This window comes from Oreochromis aureus, linkage group 17, assembly GCF_013358895.1.
Source record: "Oreochromis aureus strain Israel breed Guangdong linkage group 17, ZZ_aureus, whole genome shotgun sequence".
In the NCBI taxonomy this organism is placed as follows: domain Eukaryota; kingdom Metazoa; phylum Chordata; class Actinopteri; order Cichliformes; family Cichlidae; genus Oreochromis; species Oreochromis aureus.
The window spans coordinates 5,688,666-5,700,241 of NC_052958.1; the positions used below are offsets into that span (position 1 = coordinate 5,688,666).

The 11,576-nt window shown below is 41.9% G+C and overlaps 1 protein-coding gene across 3 annotated transcripts in view; it reads left to right on the forward strand.

The window, feature by feature from the left end:
- The first annotated feature begins 4,682 nt into the window (after window positions 1-4,682).
- tafa5a (TAFA chemokine like family member 5a) overlaps window positions 4,683-11,576 on the forward strand; it is a 158,050-nt gene continuing 151,156 nt past the window's right edge. For all 3 annotated transcript variants that reach the window (XM_031758539.2, XM_031758540.2, XM_039600730.1), the window contains exon 1: window positions 4,683-5,206. In XM_031758539.2, coding sequence (XP_031614399.1) covers window positions 5,095-5,206 — 112 coding nt within the window. In that variant the 5' untranslated portion in view covers window positions 4,683-5,094. The remainder of the gene's footprint in view (window positions 5,207-11,576) is intronic.

The following is an 11,576-nucleotide window of genomic DNA, read 5'->3' on the forward strand; positions in this document are numbered from 1 at the left end:
ACATCTGGCCCCTTTTCTCTAAATAATCTTTCCTGAGCATATCCAGAGTGGCTTCTAGTGCTCTTTCAGCCTGGTCGTCTGTGGTGTCACTGATGCAGGCATCCCTGGGAAGATTTCACCTGTGCATTCACTGGTACCGCAGCACAGGTCATCAATGAGCTCTCAAGGCTGCGGCGATCCATAAATGACAGAAGAGCCTCTATTTTCAGTGCCACTGCCAAATGACTGAAAAGCAAACTCTGATGAGAGGTGTAGCTGCCATCAAATACAATTCATTAACGCTGCACTGCATTTTCCAGTACCCATGAGTGAGTTAAGGACCATTCATTATCTGTCTGTAATCATTTGATGTTTCTGAAATATTCAGGCTGCTTCAGTTTATTCTCCGACCCTGCTTTATGCAATACTGTCTTTTTTAAAAAATTTTATGTGGTGTGATTGCTCATTTTAAAAAACTGGAGGTGATACTTAATTCACAACTGGATATTGCCTTTGGATACCATATCTCTTTAAAAGCATCATTAAGCATTATGTAAGCATAGAAAAGAGCTCTTTTTAGACTGGTTATATGCCTGTAGTGCTTTGGCTACAGGTATCATTTATTGCTCCTTCTGTGGTTCATCCTTTCTCTCGTCTCAGCTGCGGAAGTCCTTAGCTTTCTGTTAAGATGGGGAATCATCCTTTTACCAAAGGAGTGTGTTTATCTGATTTTTTTCAAAGCTGCCGCACTTGGCAGCGAGCTCGCTGCCAAGTGCGGATGTTTCTCTTAGAATCCCCATCTGCATTTTGAAGCACCATTCAAACTCTACACATATTTCTGGAATCCATTTGAACTCCAACATAGGCCAAACCCCAGCGCTTAGCACGCAACAGAACCAGTGTCACAATGTTGACTCATGTCAAGAGCGAATAAGATAATGTTTTATTATGGTTCACAGCCAAAAAGTAAAAAAAAGGAGCCTGTCAGCCTTTGTGTACAACTTTGAAGCCTTTGAAGGGAGTGAGGGGGTAACAAGAAATAGCAAGAACTCACTCAGTGCTTTTTATGCCTTGTGCACTTCCTTCTGTTTGGAGTTGCAGAAATGTTACGTAAAAGTGAAGAAGAGGATAACATATGTAGGCCACAGCTTATGCGTTATATCCAAGCTGAAGCAAATGGCTGTGAGAATGTGTGAGAGAGCAGCAGAGAATTATGTATATATGCTTACTTCCATTATTTGCAGCAAGAAACGTGTGAGTTTGAGTTAATGCATGTGTGTGTGTGTCTGTGTGTGTGCGTGTGTGTGTGTGTGTGTGTGCAAAGCAGGCTTTTGCATTTGTGTAGGAGGTAACGTTCCTGTTCTTGTGTGCTCTTGCGTTCAGCTAAGGAAAGCCATAGACTGTATGTAAAAGATGGGAGTAGTCACTGTGACATTAAGGTAAAATGGTTAACTCTACCTTGTGAAACTACCATCATGGTGTTTTTTAAGACAAAAGTTGTTAATGTTGGATTAGAATGGAGATTGCTAAATGGAAGTAAATTGTAACTGCAACTGTACACACAGATGTGCTATCTGCCTGTCAGTAACAGATATAAAATATGATTTCAGTCACCAAAAATGAAGCATAAACTTTCCCTACAGCCTGAAGAAGGTGCAAACCCACATGTGTTGATGTATTTTTAATGTGGCCAGCCCCCTGAAATAAAGCCTCTTTATTACTTTAGCTTAAAGACCTCATAGAACCTTATTAGCACTTAGCACACTCAGACTCCAGGATCACCTGTGGTTCCTGGATTCAGCAGACGCGAGACTAGATGTAAAACTTTGCTTTTTGACAAAGCATGTAGTTTGGGGGGCAAGGCTGGGCTAGGCTGCTGGAGGCTTCCCATGATGCACTAAGCACTTCTTCACTCAAATATTTTCACTTCCTCTGTGTTTACACACCACTACTGTATTTAATCATTAGCCATATTAAATTCTGGCTCTCTATCAATAGTTTGCCTTCCGTCCTGCCTCCCTCTCGCTGCTCTCTTCATTCTCCCCTCACCCCAACTGGTCGTGGTGCCTGACTCTGGTTCTGCTGAAGGTTTCTTTCTGTTAAAAACTGTGAGTTTGGGGGGTTTATTTGAACAATGCAGGGTCTTTACCTTACAATATAAAACATCTTGAGGCAACTGGGGCTATATAAATAACATTTAATTTAACTGTACTGAAAATTGATTTAAATTGAATTGAATTACTTGTTCAAACCATGGACCTTGGGTGTCTGGATTGATTTTTTTATGTCACTTTTAGGTGTGAATCTTTCCATTTTCACTTTTCTTATTATACACGTTTACAGACTCTGGTGGCACTTTTTCATGGCACAGACCTCTTTGATAGGTTGCATCTCACAGCAGACCATATTATTTTTTAAGATTTCCATTTAAATGCTCCAAAAAGCCAATAACTACCACAAACGTGGTGAAAAGGTGGAAGGTGACCCTGGGTAGGAAGCTAGCATCTGCCAATAAATACCAACTTTTTAAGCTTTTTTAAACTCCAGAAAGTTCAATTATAAATTAATAACAAATTTAAAACAGTTGCTTTGGCACAAATGATATTATTAAGGGGACGCTGTAAAGACCAAAGTTGTTTCTGTACCTGTGGTAAACTTCGTGTTTTCATGGCTGACTCTATGAGGACTGGAACCAGCCTTAAGTGTTAAGTGAGGCATGTCTGTTATTTTAGATTAATAATATTATAACCTCTAGAATATGGGTTTATAGGAACTGTTAAGGACACATACTGAACTTTACTGTTCAATTACAACCTGTCTTATTACACTTTGGTGGACTACTACAACAAAAATGTATAGCGGACAAAGCTCGGAATCTTTATAAATGATATTTTTGGAAGTGAGAGCTGCTCTTTTTGGCTTCATGGGAGCGTAATTCACAGTGATGTATATTTTCACCCTAAAGACAGTGAGATAAAGTGGCCACAGACGTCAGCATTAGCATGCATGGCAGGTGAATACGTAGTGTAGAGGTCTCCAGGGTCAGGCTGCCAGCAGCCAGAACAGTTTCAGGCTCTGGCGCTGTCTGTGGTACCAGCGTGGCTCTGTGGGCTTAGCATTTGGCGCTGTCCATGGTACCAACGTGCCACTGTGGTGTCCGGTGGGCTGGCGGTATTCGTGGTGCTGAGGCTCCATTGCCTCGCTGTCCAAGGAGCTGTTCCAAAGATGGTGGAGCTGTCCATGGTGCTGAAAACTGAAAAGTTCTTCCAGAGATATTGCAAGAATATTTAGTCATGTAATGACTAAATAATGACACCTAAGTTTAAGTTAAACACGTCCCAATTAATGTGCTGAATGATGGTTAAAAGCTATCTTTATGTAGAAAACCAGTGTTGTATTATAGCATACAACACTAAAACGCTGCAGGTCGTAGTGGGCTTTATAGGCCGTCCCTCGGTTAATGTAATGACACTGGGTTCATTTATATCCAGTATTACACAACATCGCCCCACTTTTAAAAATAATTGTATTAATGGGAGTACACCAGTGTGGTAAGGAAAAAAATACTGCAGAACTGGACCTTAACACAGCATTTCAGTAAATGTTCTCCCAGTGCTGTGAGCCTTGGGTCAGTCTGAGATGCCCCAACAGAGTACTGATCAATTTGGGAGGAGGCACTGTTACCGTGAAGATGGTTCGATGAGCTGATAACGTCACCATGCTCAATACTGGCAAAAATATCCATTTATTTCAAACTGAAGCTTGTGCTCTTCCAGAGACGCTCAGTGATGTTTTTTGAGAAGATAAAGAAAGGCTGTGCATGCACTGAGACCCTTAACTAATAATGAGTGTATGATGTGTATGGAAAATCCCCACCACGGAGAAGCACATAAACAGCAGCACAAGCAGAAAAATATCGGACACCCCCCCGCCCCCACCCTCCTCCTCACACCCCCACACCCTCACTTTGTTAGTATCGCCCCTGTGTGTCGATATATTGCTGAAATGGGACAAACTCATCTTGATGCCACTGCAAAATAGTTCAAATCACACATTTGCTCCAGAACAAATATTGACCGTTCGCGGGACGATCTCACGTTTTCAGACGTGATTGATTGGAAAAAATCAAAGCGGGGTATATGAAATCGATACACTGTAAGCTGTAATTCACGCCGATTTAACGACGCAAAGCGATTGCTTTGGCGTAACAGCACCAAGCTGTTGTGCTTCCTCTAAAAAAAACAAAAAAAAAAAACGCGACCTCAAGTGGCTTATTGCTGACGTAATATCGATTATGTGGATGTTTCACTTTAGGCAAAAACACTTGGAGTCGCACAGTGCGCACTTTTTTCCCTCTCCGTCTGCCTCTACCCCCTCCACTCTCCATCCTTCGGTTCCTTCTGTAAGCATGCTATGATCTTCATCCACTCTGTGCCCAAACCGAGAGCTTGAAGGACCCCCCAATCTCTCTTTCTCTTTTATGACCAACCCTCTTTCATCCAGGCAGGCGTTTGTTCGCTGGATTTTACAAGAGCCTGTTTAATTACATATATATATTTTAAACACAGTCTATGAGCGTCGGGGCTGCTGAGACTGAAGAGAATCGAGGAAACCTACCACAGGTGAAAGGAGCTTTTACGACGCTGCGGTACAGATGATTGAACACTTTAGCAGTAACTCAGCGCAATCTCCCCGCTTACTCTGACTGAAACGGGACGGAAATTGAGGCTAAAACACTTTGGAACAACTAAAAAGGCACCAAGTTGTGATTCCGAGCGAATCAAAAACCCGCTGCGTTGTTTCCCCAACTGGGCTTTCTGTGGAAGATGTGACCTTTTCTGTTGCGCCCCGTGGAGCAAATCACTGCTTTTTTTCTTTTGTTATTGGTTCTTTTTTGGTTTTTTTCTTTTGTTTTTTCCACCCCCTAATCAGTTACTCGAGCTTGACATGTCTTTTTGTGGGATTACACGCGGAGATATGATCACTGTGAGAGACCGAGCTGGATTGTGAATTTACTGTCAGTGCTTTTTTTTCTTCTTTATTTTTTCTTTATTTCTTCTTCCTTTTTTAAAACTTGTCTCCATAACGAAGGAAGTGCTCTAGCTGTTTTCTTCAATGGCTTCAGTGTCAAGGTTGGCAAGACGCAAAGATGCCAGTCGCTGGCCGAGAATGTCGTCAAGTTTCTGGGCTGTGCTGCTCCTGACAGCGCTGCTGCTTCTCTATTGCGGTAAGTCCCGCCGCTTTCCTCCCCTCTCTCTGTCTGTCACACGCTCTCTATTTTGACCACACACACACCCACAGTGGGTGACCGTGTCATGTGGGAAGGCTTTGACAACAAAATTATGTGAGTGGTATTGGCAATCGCTCTTAGCGTATTGATCTCAGTAGTTGTCGACGTGTCATATTCTTCTTCTTTCCCCCCCTATTGAAAAACACGCACGGGGCTCACAGCTGCGCGTGCACACACTCACTTTAAAGCCCCTTCCTGCTCCTGTGTATGCAGACAGGCAGAATCAAGAGAAGCCCCCCACCACCACACACACAAATCCTCTCTGATAAAAAACAGGGGAATGTGTCTCATTGTCTTGTGAAACTACTTTCTTTGGCTTGGAATAGGAGTGTGCCACAGGCCTAATTAAGTCTCATGTGACTCCCGTTAATTCTTATTCTATCTGTCTCTCCAACACACACATGCGCGCGCACCCATCTATTTCTTACAGCTTCTCAGACTGACTGAGCGAGGTCAGGCTGTCATGCATTTATCATCTCTGAAACACAGAATCCAGAAGATGTACATAACAAATTCACAGAATGTTAAAAGGTACAAATCTGGCTTTTTATTATTATTATTATTTTAAATTTATGAATAAACCCTATTTAGTTGAACAAACAGTACTCCAGGCAGTAATTCAAGAGTGCCCGAGGATAACCTTATTAGGCAAATGTATGCAAGTACAAGCACACACACACACACACACACACACACACACACACACACACACACACACACACACACACACACACACACACACACACACACACACACACAATTTCCTCCTCTCTCTCTCTCTCTTTTGGGCTACTTCTCTGGCCATGGGTGTCTTTTCATTTCTTGTTCCCTGGCACCCTCACACCTTCTCTCCGTCTTGCTTTCCTTCTCTCGCTCAAACTGCCTCTGACTCACTTATGAGGAGAAATCCAGCTGGCACACAGAGCTTCAGTCTGCTATGTGTGAACAAAAAAAAGGAGCTATGTGCAATAGCCATGATAAGCTCATGGAAAAAAAAGAGGAAAGGGAAAAGTTATTTCATTAGCAGCTGAGCTAATGGTTAATATAATCACCCTGTCCTCCAGTGCATTAGCTATGCTGGTGCTGTAACAGATTCATCCTGTGATGTTGAGTTTTCCTTACAGCGATGTGGACCGACCTCAGCTTGTTCATTTCCTTTTTACCGTTTCTTTTTTTTTTTCTTCTCCACAAAGGACACAAGATTGAGTTTGCTTTGTAATCACACAGACCTCAGGTTAATCAATGACAGGCTTAATTTATAAGAGCGAAAGCTTCTGGAGTTTAAGGGGGGGGTGTCTTTTCTTCTTTTATGGTGCCTTCGGCCATGTCCATTGATCTTCCGCTTGTGTCCAATCACGGTGCTTGGGTGTTTGTTTCAGTCAGCAGTCTTGTTTTTTCCTTTTGCAAGGAGCTCGACCTTTTTACCCAGTAACACCTCGAGCCTTCAGAGACTTAATAATCTGAGTAATAATCATTCCTGGATTTCTCTTTTATGACCTCTTTACTCCACGCTGCTCAAATTGTGTTATTTGGTACCTTTTGTCCAACAGTCCGCCTTATGGGTATATTTCATTTTTGTTACCACCATTATTGGTCTATTAAACTGTAGTGCCGGGGCCGACTTTGTGCAATTTCCTCCCTTCTCGCTCCTCATTTCATTTTTTTGGGTTGTTAATTTCCAAACATTTGATCTCGCAGCTCTGAAGATCGCACAACTCCCTTTCACTGTTAGCTTTGCCTTTCTTCTTGTGGGTTTCCTTTTACTCTGACCTTCCTCGACAGTGCAGTATTTCTGTTTTATGCTTTTTGTATTTTTTTCTTACCCTCTACTTTGTTCATGTGTCCTCCGATGTCCCGGTCACACTGGGTTTGTTTGAGGTTTTTTTTTTATTTATTTTTTTTTTTACATTTTTGTCTATCTTTGTCCCCGTTTTGTGCTTAACTTTCTTCTGCTTGAAATTTTTATGTTGTTTTCCCCCCACTCTTTGTAGCACTTGTTCTTTTATTCATTTCCTCTTTTTAACCAGATCTTTCAAACCATATCATGGTTTGGGTCTCTGAGCTGAGCTGACCAATGCATGTTCTCTATGCTATTCTGTCTGAAGTCTCTGCTTTCTCAGCAGACTTCTCTTCTCTTCTCTTCTCTTCTCTTCTCTTCTCTTCTCTTCTCTTCTCTTCTCTTGATTGTTGTTTATTTTACAACCCAAGCATTCATTATCATATTGACTGCATCTTGAGACAATAATGATATTTGTGATAGTGATCAATTCATTCTCACTACAAGATCAATATACATTAATGTAAGACAGGGGACATGTTTTTAGAAGCTGCAGCCCGTAAACCTTTGACATTTTGTGTGAAAAATGACCATTTTCAAGCAATTTGCTGATTATTATTCTACTATTGATTGATTGTATAATTAATTTTTTTTTAAATGGCAGCTTTACTACAGCCTTCTACTCAAAATTAAGAAAGAAACCAATAAAACACGACTAACCATTGGTTTGTGTATATAAAGGGCAATAATCATATGCACACATGGTAGTTATTCATATATATTCTTACAAAAATTGTCCACAGTTTGTAAAGGATTTGCAGTTTTACTAGAAATTGATGTCCATGTTACTCACAGGCTGTATATACAGAATCAGCATAACTGAAAAATGAAGCCAATGCTGAAGTTTCTGGAATCTGCAGTTTTTCTAATGGCCAGCAGGGGGCATCTCCTCTGGTTGCAAAAGATGCCAAGTTGTATAGAAGTCTATCAGAAAATGTCACTTTGGCTTTCTTCATTTATGACCTCTGTGAATCCTTTCCAAATGAGATTATGGGCTCAGTTCCTTCTTTTAAGTTTTATTGAGTACAACATGATGTTCATTTTGTCCATTACCTTCATCATTAGAGTCAAGAAGGAGCAGGATATACCTTACATCGTGATGGAAAAGCTGCAAACCTGTGAGCGTGTAAACCCTCAATTTGCTGGTCAGATTCGCTCCATCACTGGTTTTAAACATGGATGGCAGCTACACTCATAAAAGGTGGACCTACCGATTTCTAAAGTCTGATTATTTAATGCCTTGAGAGGAGCGTTTCTACCTTCACCATCTTTGTTGCAGAAAAATCAACCAACTCTCATCTTTCAGATGTGACGAGTAAGGGCAGGTCTGACTGTGAAACAGCTCACTGGCTATCGACCAAAGAGTGTGCAGTTTCATGCTGCAGATAATACTTCATTTTGAAACATAGCATGACCAAGATTTACAGAACAGACCTAACTTTTCATTCAGTATGATCCAAAATGAGTGTCATCCATCTATCTATCTATCTATCTATCTATCTATCTGATAGATACCAAAAAAAGAAAGAAAATTCTCAAGTGTTTACAAAATGTGTTACATCTTAGAAAATGCATTTGTGTGATGGTTAGTAATGTATGGCTAATATCAAGGGCACTTTTGCTTTGCATTGTTGCTGTGTTTTACAGCCAAAAGGGTGGTGGTGGTAGAGCTCTGTGATTATGGCTATGACTCATATGGTGCCTGTCACCTAGAATCAACATCCAACTTCACACGATACGCCGTCCTCTCTCAGGCCCTCGTGAGAGGGAGAGATTGAAGAGAGAACAGAGAGAAGCACGGGGTGGAGGGAAGAAAGGGAGAGAGAGAGAGAGAGAGAGAGAGAGAGAGAGAGAGAGAAGCAGAGGCACCGAATAAGGTGAGAGCAGCAGGTGACTTGATATCCCCTCTAATACCTTGATAAGGAAAGCAAGTGAGGCAAGAAGAGAGAGATGGGAAAAAAGGAGGGTATAAGGGGAAGGATGAAGGCAAGAGAAATAAAGCGGTAAAGGAAAGACAAGCCCTGCTGAGGGTGAAATAGAAGGCACGGTCAAGAGGGTGAAAGTGGCAAAAAAAAACAAAACTGAAAGGAGAAGACAAACATGAGGAGAGGAGAAAAAAGTAAAAGAGGGCGAGATAAATAAAAACAAGTCAACAACTGAAGTATTTGGAATGTACGCGTCGGTGTTGGAAACATTAATCACACCAGAATGCTCCAGTACCTTTTGATTACATTACAAAGAAGCCAACAACAACGACAACAACAACAAACAATATTGTATTCTGTGCACTAGCTCCCTCATCTGGAAGCTCTCAGCCGTGCATTTGTTTGCCAATGGTGCAATTATGTATTCATGAGACTGTAGCCCTGCATGTGAGCTCGGAGGAAGGCGGATGAGAGAGCCCACAAGGCTAGCTAATCAGTATGCTAATCTTAGCTTGGGATAGCTAAGGAATGTAACACGGCTGTGGTCCGGGTCTGAACTGCAAACAGACTGAGAGAGGCAGAGACAGCAGAGAGCGAGGTAAGACAGAGTAACAAGTAGAGAAATTGGAAGCAAGAGAACGAGGAGGAGGAAGTGATAGAGAGGAAGAAAGGAAGAGAGGTCACGCACAACTCTTTTCTTATAGCAGCCTTCATTTTTAGGCATGTAGCAACTGCTGATTCATTCCACCCTTGGATACAATGTTGCGTGCAGGTACATACACCTCCGGCGCAGGCACATGCACACTCAGATCTGAGCCCTGAAAAGCAGACTCGAAGCAGAGACAGTAATGAACGTAACATCAAAGCAGGCACGCGGGTTACACCGGGGCACGCAAACGAGCGCAACATCATCAAGCAGTTATTCAAGGTCGTTCAGGAACATCAATCACCTATTTGCACATACATGACCACCCTGTAAAGACACAGACTTTAGAGAATGTTGAAAGGTCACACACACACACACACACACACACACACACACACACACACACACACACACACACACACACAGAAACAAAAACAAACAAACACACACACACACACACACACGTGCATGCATTCCCCTGCTGTCAGGCACGAAAGCTCTCTGCTGCCTCTTAAAGCCATTCTCATCACATCACTCTGTCGCTCAGCGTGGTATCCTGTGTTTCCTGCCTGTTTGTTTATGGGTCGCTGTACTTCTGCAGCTGTATCAATAGGTTGTTAACTGTTACTGAGAATTGCAGGCCTGGGGGCATTTCAACCCATCGCCCGAAGAGCTCAAAACACACAGTTATGCGTCTGTGGTGATTCGCCAAGGCTTACATGTGCTCACGTGCAACCTCACACACACACACACACACACACACACACACACACACACACTGTTGCTGTTGCGAGGCTGGTTTGCCAGTGGAGATGACAGGACTTGACTGACCTGAAAAAAAAGAAAAAAAAAAAAAGACGCAAGAACTTGTAGGTGAACGCGCGCACTTATTTGAATATCTTATCCTATTTTCAGCATAGCCTGGAGCTTCTTCCTCTGCAGGGAGGGAGACAGAGAGAGCAGCCACTGTCAGGGAATGGCAGAAAGGCTTGCAGATGGCCTGGGGACGCAAATTCATAAAGAGTCAACTTGTTGAGTTTTTCCACAGAGAAAGCAAAGAGCCACATTACGGACCGCCGGAAATGGGTCCAGGGATCGCATGCATATTTGAGCAACTTTTTAAAAGGTAGCTTTGCAAAATTTAAAGACCATGATGAGTGTCATTTGAAGGGGAGGAGGAGCGTTTGCTGTTATCACGTAATGACCATGCTACTGATGGGAAGTGTCGAGCTTAGTAAGGCGAAGAACTAATATTGAGGCTTTGGCAACTTAGAGTATCAAATTTTAAGTGGATATGGAAACTTTTTTAGTGTGTGGAAGGATATGGCAGCATAGCCACAGGCAGTATTTTCTGTTTTTCCTTGTTCTGTTTTATGTGTAGCACTTGTGTCAATTCATTGATGGTATCTGCTGTGTGGAAATGATCAGTACGTTTTCAATGTTTGGTGTGCTGTAAGTACTTTTGGCTCTCTTTAAGGCAATCTATCATCCTGTAAGTTTTAAAAAAGTTTGCACATTTGGGACTGTGATACCACTTTATAAATACTCTTGTTAATAAATCATAATTTAATAGCTTATTTGCTAGTTTGTAAAGCTCATTTTATGTAAGTATTACTGAGACTGCATCAAAGCATTGGCTTAGGTTCAACTGTGACTTTATGGGGAGCAATGGGAGTCTAATACTCAAGCAGTTGGTTGCATCCATTTTAGGTGACCCCTTTGGTCCACAACAAAATATTTTAGCAGCTAAGGGTGGGCTCTTATTACAATTTTGGAAAGACAAACAGTATGCTGCTAACTTTGGTACTCTAAATACCTGCAAAGTGTATAATGTTTCCATTAGCTTCAGCTGTATGCTAATGAGCAAATATTAGCATGCTAACATACTAAATTAAGATG